We start from the raw sequence: 15393 nt of genomic DNA, 5'->3' as shown, positions 1-15393 counted from the left end.
CAGAGCGAGGCGGCAGGGACGAGCACCCGGAGCCGCGGGGGAGCCGGCCGGACGAGCCCCGCCCCGGCCCGAGGCGCAGCCAATGGGCGCGGGGCCCCGAGTGGGGTGACGCGGCGTCAACGCCCGGCTCCCGGCGGCGGTGTCACGTGCGCCGCCCGACCGACCCGGCGCCCCGCCCGCGCCGCCCCGCCCAGAGCCGGGGTCCGGCCGGGTCCCACCTGAGAGGCCGGCCTCGTCTCTGCTCCTTGCTGCTGTGGGCGTCTGAGAGGCACAGGGGCATCTTCTGTGGGTTCAGAGCCGTTTGGGGCAGGTGTCCAGCGCAGGCAGAGCCGAGCTATGTCCTTGATGCTGGAACTCAGGGGCGGGTGGCGGGGCAAGCTCGGGAGCTGGCAGGGCTGCCGGCACTGGTCATTGCCTCACAGGCTATGCAGACCCCTCCCCACTCCTGGAGCCCCCGTCTCTGGCCTGCCCGTTCGTGCTTCATTCTGTAGTAGCTGAGCTGGGACCTGCCCAGCCTCTGGCCGAGGCAGCAGAGAGCCTGCAGGGAGCACTGGGTTCCTCTCAGCTCCCCATCTGGTCATAATGGAACCAGATGGCCATTAACATGGTTGGTTCTGGTCTTGGATGACCCTGTGTTTTCATGCCAGTTTGGCTTCTGCTGTGTAACTGGACAAGTCATTTGAAGCTCTCTCTGAGCTGCTCTGGGGGTACACTGGCCAGGGAAGAGCCTCAAGAACTCAGTGAGCCAGGGCTTACAGGAAGAGTGAGGCATCAACCTACACCACATCCAAGTACATGCAGGTTCTGATTCTGAGTTCATTGTCAAGGACATTTCGCTGAAGGCTGCATCCCTGGCTTTTCTTGAAAAATGGGAGTTGAGCAACAGCAGGCTACAGCGGCCTGTGAGCTTCCCTGGTCCCCGCTGTCCCTGGAATCCACCCAGGCAGGGCCCTGGAGGCATCGGGTTAACTGCGTTTGACCCCATTTCTCACATCACGGGACACCCTGCCTGCAGCTCCAGACAGGGGTGGGGAGGGAATGGCCCGTCCCGTGGACTCCCTGGTTCTGAGGGCCTGCAGCCCCTGCACAGACCCTCTGAAGCCACCCAGCAAGAGCTGGCAGGGGTTCCACTACAGCAAATGGCACTTCTGGGTAAGTCCTGCACGTTCAAGGCCTCTTGTCTGCCCATGCCCAGCTCCTCAGGGCCCCAGAGACCCTTTCCTGGAAGAGAGGGGGGCTGTAGAAGGACTTCTCCTCAGCTGTCTCAGTGGGGGACTAGTGGGCAATGGGCCATGAGCTATAAGCAGACCCACAGGGCTCCCCACACTGCCCCCTCTTCTGGCTGCTCCCCAAGACCTCCCTGCCCTGCAGGCCCTGGAAGAGGGCTCCAGGGCTTCCTGGCTGCAAAGTGTCCTTAATTCTGAGAACTGGACTGGAGCTGCCCCTCCCCTCCTGGCCAATCTGGCATCCCACAGGCTCGCCATGGGATCCTGGCACATCCACGGTGATGTCTCAGGGTCACCCCACTTTGCACCCCACTCAGGGACACAGGACAGTAACCTCAGATACGAAGATGACACCACCCTTATGGCAGAAAGCGAACTAAAGAGCCTCTTAATGAAAGTGAAAGAGGAGAGTGAAAAAGTTGGCTTAAAACTCAACATTCAGAAAACTAAGATCATCGCATCCAGTCCCATCATTTTATGGCAAATAGATGAGGAAATAGTGGAAACAGTAACAGACTTTATTTTTTGGGGCTCCAAAATCACTGCAGATGGTGACTGCAGCCATGAAATTAAAAGACGCTTACTCCTTGGAAAAAAAGCTATGACCAATCTAGACAGCATATTAAAAAGCAGAGACATTACTTTGCCAACAAAGGTCTGTCTAGTCAAGGCTATGGTTCTTCCAGTAGTCATGTATGGATGTGAGAGTTGGACTATAAAGAAAGTTGAGTGCCGAAGAATTGATGCTTTTGAACTGTGGTGTTGAAGACGCTTGAGAGTCCCTTGGACTGTAAGGAGATGAAACCAGTCAATCCTAAAGGAAATCAGTCCTGAATATTCATTGGAAGGACTGATGCTGAAGCTGAAACTCCAATACTTTGGCCATCTGATGCGAAGAACTGACTCACTGGAAAAGACCCTGATGCTAGGAAAGACTGAAGGCAGGAGGAGAAGGGGATGACAGAGGATGAAATGGTTGGATGACATCACTGACTCGATGGACATGAGTTTAAGTAAGCTCCAGAAGTTGGTGGACAGGGAGGCCTAGCGTGCAGCAGTCCATGGGGTCACAAAGAGTCGGACACGACTGAGTGACTGAAATGAACTGAAAGGGACACAGAGCAGGCCTCTTTCAGGGCCCACAGCCCCTTTCTACAGGACACGCCTTCCATCCACAGAGCCTGGGGCCCCCACACTCTGGAGGCTGCTCCCAGACTCCCCTGGCATGGGGCCTTTGTCTCATTCCGATTGCCACCCCCGGGCAGAGGGAGCAGGGCGAACTTCCCGGGCAGCACGGAGGCCCACACGGCCTCTGCTTAGACAAAGCCGGAGGTCAGCTCTGGCAGGCCCAACGGAACAGAGATCGCACAGCAGCAGTCTGTTTGTTTGTTTATTGTGGAGTATTTTACATGCAAGATCCCAAACTAGACAGACGTATCTAGGAGAGCTCGTGGGTAGACAGATGCTCTGGTGTCACTGACCCACCCTCCAGTCCTGCTCTGCCGGCAGAGACAGACAGTGATAGACCACTAGGCTGGGGGACGCCGACAACATACCTGAGAACCCTCACAAATCAAGTGCAAACTCGAGGGAATAAATATTCACCCCCTTTCCTCTAGGAGCACCTGGAGAGGTGCCATGAGCCTTCTGAGTTGACAGCTATTCTCAGGGCGCCCCAGGGACAGGAAGGCCTGAAGTTGGGCATGGGAAAGGCGGGGGCCTTGGGGCGTCTTCTGGGTGATGAAGTTGGCTATGCCCACATCGGGGACAGGGAAGGGGGCCCGGGCCTGGGGGCTGCCAGTACAAAAGGCTCAACTGTCCACCACAGGGTTTCTTCCTCACTGGCCCACAGCCCCCTGAACCCTCCGGAAGGCTGGGTTGGACTGAGTTAGAAGCGTGTGGAGGCCAAGTGGGGCTGTGGTGGCAGGAAGGAACAGGAGGAGCTGGAGTCTGGGCACCTGCTGCCCTGGGTCCTCACTCACCCCACCTCCCCAGGCTCCCTTCTCTGGACCTTGGTAAGGAGGGGAAGGGCAGGGCGCCGAGGCGGGATCCAGGGCAGACAGCACGGTTGATCACACTGAGAGGCTGACAGACAGATGGGAGGACGGACAGCAGATGGCCACCTTGCCCTCTGGCCTGGCCAGTGAAGAGCCACTGTAGCTCTGAGGCCCTTGTCCTTATGCACACAGATAAGCCAGTCGGTCACATTCCCCCAGGAGTCCCGGGCAAGGGCCACTCTGGGGCAGGTTGGCCAAAGGCCCAACAGCGCCTGGTCACACGAACTCAGTGCTATTTGCTGCTGCCCACTGGTCAGAGAGGCAGGAGGAAGGGGTTAGTTTTCACATCTCAACACACAACACAGAAAGGGTTAAACACATCCCCAAGAAAATATTTTGACAAAATAAATATTTTAACCTATAATCAGGTATAATTAGTGCTTATAAGGAATCCCAGCAATAATTTAGTGTAATTACATACTGGATCTGCGGTCTCTAACACTGGCAGAGGCTGGTGGCTCAGAGGGTCTCACTCTGCTGGGCAGAAGGCTCTGGCCAGGGTTCCCTCCTGGGAGAGCAGCCCGAGGGCTGAGCCTCCCAGACAGAAGGGAACCAGTGAGATAGGCCCGGGCACCTGGGGCCTCAGGACGGGAAGAGCGAGCAGCACCCGTCCTGGGCACCTGCTTCCTGGGCGTGGTGAGGGGCAGGTGGGGCAGGGTGCTGCAACCTGATGGGTGAGCGGAGGGGCAGCTCCAGCCAGGACAGCTGGTGAGGCCACCATCACTCACCACGCTAGCGGCTTGGCCTCTCTCGACTGGGCCTGGCTGAGCAGCTGAAGCTGGGGACGGCATTGTGGGGTCTCCCCGGGGCAGGTACGTGCTCCTGCCACACCATCCACCTGGGGACCCCCAGGAGGCCGACTCCTCCCTCAGCAGATGCTGGGCCCGGCTGCTGTGACTCCCGAAGGACTGACTGACCACCGGAGGCCACAAGACAGGCTCCAACCCACAGAGACACACCCCCAGGCTACACTAGAGGCCTGGGGATACCGGCTGGAGTGGCCAGGCACAAGCAGGCCACCTGCCCTGCAGCTCATCAGGTGGCTTCAGACAGTTCAGCATCCAAGACTAACTGAGGGTGGGACTGGGCAGGGGCTTGGAGACGCAGCGTGGGGGCCCGGCTGGGCAGGGTGCAGCAGGCTGACCCAGCTACACGGAGAGGCGTCCTCTGAGGAGCTGGGGTGTGAGGTGCCAGCAGGACCCCAGACCTCCCCTGTGGAGGGAGCTGCAGGGGGGGTCAGGCCAGGTGTGGGTCCCCCAACAGCACCTCGGACTCCACCACACCTGCTCCTGTGGTGCCCCCCCCCATAGCCCCTAACCCTGCCCTGAACGCTCCCAGGAGACCCCAGCTTTGCCCTGATGCCATGGAGCGCCTGCTAGAGCTCTGAGCAGGGCTAGGGCTCCCGGGCCAGCGAGAAGCTGCGGGCATAGCTCATGTGCTCTTCTGGGCACAGGGCAGCTCAGGCTAAACCAGGCTGGGGCCAAGTGAGGACCCAGGACGGAGTGGGGCTGCGAGGTCAGGCTTCAGGACAGTCTGTGGGGGAGGCTGAGGCCCTGCCCAGGAGGATCACAGGGGCCTTGGAGTTGTGCTGGCCACTGGGTCACTGGGATCTCACTCGGGGTCAAAACCGCTTGCCTCTGTGGGCCCTGGAGGTGGAGGCAGAGGCTACCCTGGGCCGGGCTGAACAAAGCACATTCCGAAAGGCGCCTAGCTTTCCCAGGCCAGCCAGAGCCAGCCCTCACCGTGTAGGCCCCTCCACAGACGGGGAGGTGTGCAGAGTGGTGCATGGGGGCAGTGAGGCCACCGCCATGTTACCTCTGCAGGCTCTGCCCACACCGGAGCCATGGGCCTGCGGCAGACCCCTTGGTCCCAGCTCGGCAGTGGGCCTGAGCTAGCAGCGGAGAGTGAAGAGGGTCAAGCAGGTGGTAGATGAGAGACGCCACCTGCGGGCACCACAGAGCCTACTGAAGTGCCGCTCTCTCATCAGGGAGCGGCAGTGGGGAGCGAGACCAAGCCCGCAGCTGCAGACCTGCCCTTTCTGGGACCAAGGCGGGCACAGGAGGGGAGGAGAGGCCTGCTGAGCTGGGCATGGGGCTGGAGTCTGAGCCCCTTCTCTGTGGGCAAGTGACCAGAGGAACTGCTTGGGAACAGCCCCAAAGGGCTGGCCCTGCCTGGGGCTGGGCCAGCCACTAGCTCTTCCTGGAGACAACAGGCAGAGGGAGCAGGAGGGCAGAGGCTGAGAGGCTGCAGCTGCAATGACACTCTGTCCCACCTCCCAAAGAGAAGGTGGCTAAAGCTGGGCCCAAAGAGTGGGAGGCCTGGGAGCAAACACAGTGGTGTTTCCATGGAGACACAGCAGCGCAGGACCAAGGTGGGGCAGGGGATAGGAGGAGTGGCCAGAGCCTGGTGTGGACCGGGAGTGAGAGATGACCTGCCATGGGGGGACCAACCACAGGACAGCTCACAGGGCAAAGAGGGCATCCTCTGACCGTTCTGGCTTCTTCCGGCCTGAGGGATTCGAGGCTGGGGCCGGAGCATCCGCTGGGGGAGATGGGAGGCTGGGAACCATTTCAGCAGCTTTGGCCCTTTCTTCAAGGAATTTATCAAACTCTGCAACACAGAACAAGGCCCAGCAAGGATGGGTAGGGGCTTAGCTGCCACACCTGATCCCACAGGCGAGGTCCCCTTTCCTCCTCTGACACAACCAGGGCAGGCGGGAAGCCCGGCCACAACCCAGGGGGCGTGAGGGAAGCGGGCAGCTATGACTCCCGCCCCACCACTGACTTGGTGCTTTTCCATCGTACAGATCGGCATTGGTAGCAAGGCAGGGAGAGCTGGAGGGGCAACTTCCTCCTTGATCTTGGCAGGGACCCCCCACCCCGGCAGGGCTCAGGGCCTACAGAGGGCCCCAGACCAGCACCCCCTGTGCTGACTGCATGGCCAGTGTTTTGTCTCAACTGCAATGACCATTCGGGGGTCGGGGGCAGACCAGTCAGGAGTGCCAGTCTGGGGTCCCATGGACCTGGGATGGCCGATTGTGCCTACTGGCACCTTCCACGTCAGCAGGTGACCTGGATGGACAGAGCCCAGGAGATGGGAGGCGCCAGGGCAGCAAGGAGGCTCTCAGAGCCTGGGAAGGGCACAGCCACAGTGGGTCGGAGGCAGGCCTACCTTCGCTCGTGACGCCCTCCTCCAAGTCATCGCCCTTCTGTGGGAGAGCGAAAGAGGGTGTTAGTGCTGTCCCATGGCCGCTCCCGCCTGCGGCCCACCCCCCAGGGCAACACCCAGTGATACTTCCCACTTCCCATCCTGAGTTCTGCAAGAGCAGAATACTGCTGTCATCTTATTGGAGAAACAGAAACTTTTGTATTTAAAAAGTAAAAACAAAAAGCTGAGGAGGCTCTAGATCCTCCAGAAAGGTCAGAAAGAAAAAAACTGAACTGTGCAGCTCCTTCCCTGCTGAAACTCGGAGCAGGACTGCAGAAGAGCCGGGGGAGGCCGGGCTCCAGGCGCCCCTCCACTCCACTCGCGGGCAGCTGCATGGCGCTGGGCGGTCAAGGCCATGCCAGCAGCTGGAACCGCATGAGGCCTGGAGACATGGGGGCTTGACCCCAAGGCACCCCGGCAGGGGGTTGGCTGGGCCCCAGCCTCCTAGGAGCAGCGCCAGTCTCTTCCCGTGCCCCAATTTGGACACTGAGGATGCTCTGGGCAGTCAGTTCTGTTTGGGGGATGTAGGGGCCACTGGGCCCTGCACAGACAGTGAGGGGCGGTGGACATGGCCCTGGCCTCCTTTCTGCCTCCACCCCGATCTGCCCTCGAGTGCGGGGCCCCCTTGTGAGGTGAGGTGGGCCAGGTGTGCCCGCCTGCTCTGTGACAGCAGCTATTTCTCTCCAGGCGTTTTCTTGGGAAGGACCTAACAGGCACCTCTTCCTCCCCTGGCACAGCCCCCAGGCAGCGGCTTGCAGGGCAGTGAGTGTCTCTGGAAAGCCTGTCTTTGGGGCTGGGTGGGCGGTGTGCTGGCCCGGAGTGGCAGAAGGTCCTCCTAAGGTCTGCCATCCTAGTGGGGGGCCTGACAGGAGGTGACAAGAAACAGGAGATGACATGTCCCCAGGTCAGGGCGACAGTCCTGTCAGCCATGATGTGAACAACCACCCCTTTCCAGAGTGCACTTCTTCAACAGCTCCCCAGGGGGTGACAGTGGTTGGCAGGGGGCTGGCATGGGGGCCGGGGGCGGGGTGGGGACCGGCCAGCGTAGCTTCCCCTCTCAGAACCTGCTGCCATGGGGAGACGCATGACATCCTAACCTCCCTGCCTGTCTCTGGGGACAAAGACAGTGGCCTCTGGGGCCAGTAAAGCCAAGATGCCAGGCTACGCTGAGGAAGGGTGATGACAGTGATGGAAAAATAAACACCCACTCACAACTGTGAAAATTTCACAATTAAAAGAAAAAAATGAAAACCAAAAAAATCAAAATTAAAAAACACACAAAAACCAAAAGAACCCAAGAGCACACACCTGGAATCGCAGAGTGACTGGGAAAAGTCAGAGTGCGTCCTGGAGGCACCTGCCCAGCCTCCCTCCTCCACTCCCCAGGAAGCAGCCCCTCGGGCCCCCAGGCCAGCCCCAAGGGGCCCCAGCCTGGGCCTCGCCACTCCCCACCAAGACAGAAACGTGGAGTCTCACCAGGTCGGTCCTGAGCCACACCTCAATGTCGTCCATGACCGAGGGCTGCACCACAGGGATCTGCGGAGGCGGCAGGCAGCGGCCAGGCAGCCCCCAGCCAGGCAGGGAGACAGAACAGCGGACACGTCAGTGCAGGCAGCTCAAGGCAACCAAAGGTGCACAGAGCGGGACACACGGGGCAGGCGGGCAGCAGCCGAGGGAGGCGGCAGGGAGGGAAGCAGCGACTCTAAGAAGCAGGGCGTCGGCCGGGTGGGTGCGGGGAGGAGGTGCAGTACGCGTTCTTCAGTGGATAACTTTTTGACTAGTATGTCCGCCCTTGGTCCCAGGGCCCTGGCAGGACGGGGAGGCCGCACGGCGGCCCATGGCCCAGGACAGCACAGGGCGCGGGGTTGGCAGGGGTCCGGGCTCTGCTCACTGAAAGGATCCTGAAATGCGTCCCGGGGCATTTCCAAGTGGGGAGGGCACCCAGGCCTAGGGGTGACCTCGCCCACAGCAGCCCAGCACATTCCTCCACCAGCAGACACAGGCAAAAGCAAGCACTCTGATGACCAGAGAGGCCATGGGCTGTGGTCATCTGTGTCCCTTTAGTGGGAAAACCGCGAAGCAGCCTGAATGCAGCAGCCTCCTCACCCCACCCTCCCCTCCCAGCCTTCAGCACTGCCTGTGGCCCCCTCCTCCCCCGGTCAAAGGGAAAAGCGCACCTGAGAGCAGGGGAGGGGGTGGGGAAGCAGGGGAGGGGGCCGGGGTCCTGAGAAAAGGAGGGTGCCCAACCATCGCCTGGGCCTTGTCCACGCCGGGGCTGCCTGTGCCAAGGGCCCGAAAATCTATTTGGCTGGAAATAGTGAAGCTGCTGGCAGATGTCACAAGATAGTAATGTGATAAGAAGTAAGAATAACCTTTAATCCCCCTGAAGTCACGCTAATGAAATGTTGGCTCCCTGCTTTGAGAAACGGGTGGATGGCCCTTGATTGAAGTGACCTGTGTCCTCACCTAGGCTGGCCCACGAAGTACCTCTTGGGACCCATTTGCAAGCCCACTGTTTCTAGAAAACTCTCCAGCACTGTGTCTGCAGCTGAGTTAACCCCAGGGTCACACAGCCAGGCCAGCAGACCCCATATCCGGTCTCCAAAGGCATTTCAGAGAGGTGCAGGCCAACCTCCACCAAATTATTTGTATTTATTTGACCTACTGGGGCCTTAAGAATGTTGGAATGAAAAACCACCATGGGGCTAAGGGACATGTGGTCCTTGCTCTGCAGGGCGGGCCACCGTGGGCACTGGCAGCACCTGAGGCCCCTTCCCTCCCAAGTGAGCAGGAGCAGGGGCACCTGGGGCACGACCTGCCAGGTTCACGCTTGCCGGCAGGGTTTCCGCCCAACACGTTCTTATGACAGGAGATGCCAGTTTTCATTACTGTGATTCTTCTAAGCCAGGATGCCGGCCTCAGGGAGGGCGTCTGCCACCTGCCAAGTTCCCAGAACCCAGCATGGAGAGTCAGCATGTCTCCAGGGAGAAACCAACAACTCCAGCTGTGGAAGCAGGGGGTCCCTAACGCCCACCAGCCTCAGCCTGCCCAGGACAAGCAGAGAGACTCAGGTTGCAAAGCTTGAAAAAAGCCACTAAAGGGGTCATGGGCTTTAAGCCTTCTTTACTGTTCAGAATTGACCCCCTGGGGTCAGGGATCATGCCCCGTTTTCCCCTCTGGACCGATCTTCAGAGCCAGCACGGTCAGAAGATAAACACTGACCTGTGAGAAGCTCCTCAGCCCTCAAGCTGGCGGAGGCAGATCTCCCCTCCCCTGGATGGACTTGCCCCTCTCCAGGAGCTCCCTGCCTCTGGGCCCCGGCCTCAGCTGTGAAACGGGGCAACGGCTTCCACCACTCACCACCCTGGAGCCCTTCACTTCTGGGCTGCTTGTTCTGTTTCTAATTCAGAAACCCAGGGCGTGGAGCCCTGGGCCTGACCCCTGACTGAGAGGTGTGGAGTAGGTCAGGTGTGGGTGATAGGACAGCTCACATGACCTTCGGATGGGCCACGCTGCCTGGCTGGATGCAGCACCTGGGCTCACAAGCCACCCACCACGTGGTCGATGTGGGAGCACTGTGCCAGGGCAAAGTTTCTGTGACAACCAGGCATGTCAGATATGCTGGACACTTAACTGCCCTGTGAACAGCCCCAGCCACGGGTGCATCCTCAGGCCCAAGGAGTCTCAGTGTTCTCACCCTGAGCGACCTGGGCTCTGACGTGGTCTGCGGGGAGCACCTCCTGGGCAAGGGGGCTGCGGAGCATGAGGTGGAGGAAGGAGATGGAAAGGAGAGAGAAACAAAGGCACCTCTCATGTGGGGACTCTGATGCGGATCTGCACCCGGACTCCCTCACCCAGGATAGCTAGATGGGCTGTCTTCAGCCCTGATCTGAACTGGCTACTGGCTGGCGAGCGGCTTGCTCACTGGCTGGCTCACTCACAGGGAGCCCTGCCCCCGCCCCAAACCTGGAGCAGACTCTCTGCTGACCTACTGCAGTTCCTGCTGTGCTTCCCTGGCTCCCCCTACCCCCGCCCCCCGCCCCCCGCCCCACAACCATGTGCCCTCTGACCGAAGTCCGGAGAGGCAGGAAGACCCTGAAGCAGGACGGGGCACCTACACTGCCCCCCCACCCCCCTGGGCAAACTGCACCAGAAGGTTCTCAGGGCCTCTCCTCCCCACAGGAAAGCCTACGCTGTTCCCAATGAGGCCGGAGCCAGTGGTGCGCTCAAGGGTGATACCCAGGGGCTGTGGACCCTCCTGACAGCACGCCCTCCACCTCCTCACCACCATCTACAAGCCCTTGGTCTTGCTCAATAGTACAAAAAGTTTCCAAGCAAAGAATTTGTACTCTGGCAGTTTGGAAAGACTTGGGTTTCTACACTATGGGAAATAAGGCAAAGCAATTAATATACATTGTTTAAAAAAAAGAACACACTGCAATCAGACAGGTGAGATGCACGGTTAGTTGTTAGCCGGGCTTATTTCTGAAGCCGGAGCCTGGAGCTCTAGGTGGGGCCGGGCAGGGGCGGTGCCACCACCAGCTGCCGAGCCACACCGCGCGTGTGGGCAGTATCCTTTTTTACAGGATTAACAGGTCCTAGGACACACAATGGATCCTCCCAATTTGGACAATGGAGGGAACATGCTCTAAGGAGTCCTGCTCTAAGGCCACTCACTTGTATGGGGTGAAGCCCCAGCCTGCCCCAAAGAAGCAGACGAGGGCCTGGCTAGCCTGTGTCTCTAAGGTTGGCCCTGGGCCTGGGGCAGCAAGCAGGGCTGTGGAGGAGTGGGCGATGACCCCAAATGTGGCTGGGCCCAGTCACCGGCTCCGAGCTGGATGGGTTGACACCCTGGCCTGGGCTGTAGTGGCCCTACCACACCTGGCTCTGCCAGACCTTGTGCCACTCACAGGCCCAGGCATGCCAGCCCAGCCTGAACAGTCCTCCACTGGCCCGTCCTTGCCTGGGCCCCAGGAGCCAGTCCCGCTTCCTCCTGGAGTGTCCAGCGTCTCCCGCTCTGGCCCCATGACACACAGACCTCTGGTCTCCACGGCAGAGGCAGGTAGCCAGGTGGTGGCTCCGTGAGAGGTAAGCTGCTCCCTGCCCGGCAGGCAGGCTGGAGCGGGCGACCCCTCTGTGCACAGACTTGGGCCACGTGATCACGAGGCAGGAGGGACCCTCCCAGGCTTTGGCCTCGGACGCCAACCTCCCAGGGCTGACTGCCCGTGTGACTCCAGTGCCCCCGCCCCGGACTCCTCTCGTTTGGTTCCTGCTGTGTCTGTGTTTCTTCAGGGGCTACAGACCCTTCTGGGGGACACGGTGGGCACAAACCCCACTGGCTGAGGACGGCCACGTTCACAGCAGGGGGCCCCCCACCCCGCCCCCCCACCAGGCAGAGGCCACAGGACTCGTGCTCATCCTGCAAAGTGAATACTGCCCAGAGCTCCAGGGACAGTGAAGGGGGAAGGGCCCTCCCCTCACTCCTGCAAACGACCGAGCTCAGCAGAAAACCAGAGCTGTGTTTCTGGGGCTGGAAGTCTGTGGCTTAAGGAGACAGACAGGAGGGGGAGACTGGGCACCTGCCGGGGTGGGGGGTGGCCCTGGACTGTCCGACTCACAGGGGCTCAGCAGGCGACAGAGGGAAGTGCTGGGGGGACAGGGGGTCAGCGCGGTTGATGACCGCTCACCATTCCTTGGGCTATGAGCCAGCTGTCTATGGGCTCCAGGGCGGAGTCCCCAGCTTTACCTCTCTTCTGGGTTGAGGACAGAAACGTCCCAGAAAGGAAAGTCACAGCGAGACCCGTGGTAAAGAAGGCCAAGAGCCGGTGTCATGGAAACAGAGAAGCTAAGTCACCGAGGAGCTGGACCCAGCACCCCACGCCCTCCCAAACACCCCTCAACTCCTGCATAAAAGAAGAAGTTAAGTACAGGGGGTTCCAACAGGGCAGGGAATGCTCAAGCCCTGTCCCCACCCTGGGAAACCTCTTAAAGCCAGCGGGGATGTCCTCCCGCCTGGGACTCTTGGGGTCACCAAGGAGCGATGTCACAGAAGCAGCTGGGGCATAATCATTTCCATTTCTTCTCATTTCTGCTTTTTTCCCTATTTTTCCCCTTTCAGTTACCAGTGTGTTCCTTTCCCAACTCTTAATGTGAATGTTGAATTGGGGAATAGTGCCTTTCTACATAGTAAAAGTATTTAAAGTTAAGACTCCTGATTTGGATGTACTGTGGAGGTGCGGGTACACAATGTTTCCCCTTTTATTGTGTTCTTAATTTCACCCTTGGCCCAGTTTTCACTTCCAGGTCAGCACTGTTTAGGATATGAACAACAAAACCTGAAGTACAGGCCTGAAGACGCATGTCAGTGTATGTGTGCATGGACACACCCACGGACACAGACATACAGACACACACGGAGACAGGGATACGCACACACATACAAACTCACAGACACACAGACATGGACATGCACAGACAGACATATGCCCCCCACAGCCGCACACACACACACACACACACACACACTGCCCACAGGAACCCTGCTCCTGAGTCCTCCATTGAGCAGGACACATGAGGAGCAGCCTGTCTCCCGCAGGTGAAGATGCTGACAAGAGAGAGGCGGCCAGGCCAGGCACCCACCCACCTAGGGTGAAGGGTGAGAAGCTGGACACATTCCTGAGCTTGAACCTTGGGCACTGGCATTGGGACACACCTGGGCCAGGTGGAGCAGGCCTGAAGTCAGAAAGGGAAGCTGACCAGGCCAGCTTGGCTAGGGGGGCCAGGGGAGGGGCCTCACTGGCCCCCTGGTGCCCTGAGTTACGGGGAGTCGTCCTCAGCAACAGGAGACCGTGGACCATGACCACCAGAGCAAGCAGCAGAGCTAGCCTCAGGGGTCTGAGGGGCGGGGCACTGAGAGTCACAGCCGAGCTGGCTCTCTGGTGCCCCCTGGTGGCCGGTGAGGAGAGATGCATGACTCTCCAAGCTGCCTAAACTAGAAGGGACCAAGGGAGCAGCTTTCCTGCAGACAGCAGGCCACAGCACTGCTGTCTGCTCAGGCCACCCAGACAGGGGCTGTGGGAGGCCACGGGCTGACACTGAGGAAGCGCTGCCCCTTGCTAGCCCAGGACAGGCGTGGGGAGCTGTTCTGGGGCTCCAGTTCGCCCCACATGCATTCGTTCACTCACAGCCACACGTTTCTCAGTTAGGCAGAAAGAGCCATCATGGCATCTGGGGCCCCAACAACCCGACCTCCACCCTCAGCGCTGCCCATCCCCCTGCAGCCCAGAACACCAACCCCCTTCTGATGCAACAGGTGGGTGGGCCTGCAGGACCTCCTGTCCCTTCTGTGGGGGGGTCTCACCTATTGGGGTACTGACCAGCCCAGGGCACTACAACCTCTGGGGACAGACCTTTACCACAGGAGCCCCGAGAGCCCAGAGCCCCCTCGGAGGGCACAGCAGGGCTCCCAGTCAGATCTCTTGGGCTGCTCTTGCAGTCGCCCCCTCTCGGGGTCTGTCTCCTGGAAAAGCTAACACTGGGGTCTCCCACAAGGTGGGGGGGCTCGGTGAGGTGATGTGGCTCACCCAGGTCTGCCCCTCTGGTCTGCCCCCCACTGCCATCAGCTCTGCCTAACTCTCTAGCCTCCTTCACCCCCCACCCCACCCCCCTGGCCTTCCCTCCAGGCAGAAAAGCAAGGTTCCAGACCTACCACTTCGGAGCTCTGTTTCCGACCATCAACTGCCGAAGTAGGTACTCCAACAGCCTGGGGGTCCTCGTAGGTGGGCCTGGGGACAAAGGAGCACAAACAGGGTAGTCATGGGGATGGACAGGGGTGGACTGGTCATCCCCTCTGGCCACAGTACCTTCCTCACGAGTGCTCAGCAGCCTCAGCATTTAGCCTGGGGTCTGAAGGCAGCTGAAGCCAGGACGTCCAGCTGCTCACTCCCTATGCACCTCAGTGTCCCCCTTTCAAATAACAATATGAGGTGTCTCCAAGTAACAATATGAGGCATCTCTAAGGCTCAAGGACAGGGTGCTGCGAGGGAGCGGCCATATGAAGCAGAGCAGTGGCCTTGGGGGCGTCCGACAAGTGAGGGAGTCTCCCGGTCTAGGGTCAGGGTCTATCACTCATTGTGGGGCTGTCCCTTCTACTCCCCAACATCTTGTGCTGAAGCGGGGCCTGGGGCCCTGCTCAACCTGCTGAGCCCTGAGCACAGACCGAGACCTGGATGCATCAAGATGCTGGGCCCTGGGAGGTGGGTCAAGGCTGAACAGAAGGCTCCCAGCAGCAGATGCAGGGGGCTGTGTGTTTTGGAATCAGCTCCCACAATTCCACCTGGCTCATCGTGGCCAGAGTCGCTGTCAGGGAGGCCGCTGTCACACCCCTGGGGCTAGGAACCAACTCGCTGCCTGCCCACCACACCCTCTTGCCCCCCTCGCCTCCACTCCACCCCCCGACAGGCGGTTCCTGCAACTACAGTGCCGAGCAGGGGGAGCAGCAGAGCCCAGACTTGGACAGACTGACACAGCCGGGATGCCGGCCTCATGCAGCATCAGTGTCTCCGGCCAGGTTCCGGCAGCCAGAGTGTGAAGTCCTGGCCCCGGAGAATTAAAGGCCCCGCTATGCTGGCCATGGGGCCAGGCCGGGGTCAGCCTCCCAGTGTCCCCAGAGCTATCAGAAGGGCCCCCACGTACGGGTTGCGCTGCTCAGCCGAGGCACTCCCTCTGGTCTGGGCGAACACGTCGAAGCTATCCCGGGGCTGGCACTGCTGCAGCGAGCTCAGGGTGCCGCTGACACTCTCCGTACCCAGGTCTGCACACAGAACACAGCACAGGTGACCACAGATGTGGGCCTGACCTCGGGAAGGACCACCCCTCCCCAGTGGGCTGCCCCTGATGGGTGG

At 60.1% G+C, this 15393-nt stretch overlaps 1 protein-coding gene across 3 annotated transcripts in view; it reads right to left on the bottom strand.

Annotated features, from left to right (window-relative positions):
* Window positions 1-5576: 5576 nt before the first annotated feature.
* The window catches only part of TOM1L2 (target of myb1 like 2 membrane trafficking protein), a 68984-nt gene continuing 59167 nt past the window's right edge, over window positions 5577-15393 (bottom strand). The window contains exons 11-16 of one of the 3 annotated variants that reach the window (XM_055407470.2): window positions 15185-15302; window positions 14199-14274; window positions 12178-12243; window positions 7967-8026; window positions 6455-6491; window positions 5577-5893 (exon numbers count right to left, since the gene is read on the bottom strand). In XM_055407470.2, coding sequence (XP_055263445.1) covers window positions 5745-5893; window positions 6455-6491; window positions 7967-8026; window positions 12178-12243; window positions 14199-14274; window positions 15185-15302 — 506 coding nt within the window. In that variant the 3' untranslated portion in view covers window positions 5577-5744. The remainder of the gene's footprint in view (window positions 5894-6454; window positions 6492-7966; window positions 8027-12177; window positions 12244-14198; window positions 14275-15184; window positions 15303-15393) is intronic. The other 2 variants (XM_055407472.2, XM_055407473.2) reach the window with 2 other exon arrangements.

Source organism: Moschus berezovskii, chromosome 20, assembly GCF_049115385.1.
Source record: "Moschus berezovskii isolate FMDL1 chromosome 20, NW_MosBer_1.0, whole genome shotgun sequence".
NCBI lineage: Eukaryota > Metazoa > Chordata > Mammalia > Artiodactyla > Moschidae > Moschus > Moschus berezovskii.
The sequence above is the reverse complement of the archived record's forward strand: the minus strand, read 5'-3'. Positions and strand labels throughout refer to the sequence as shown.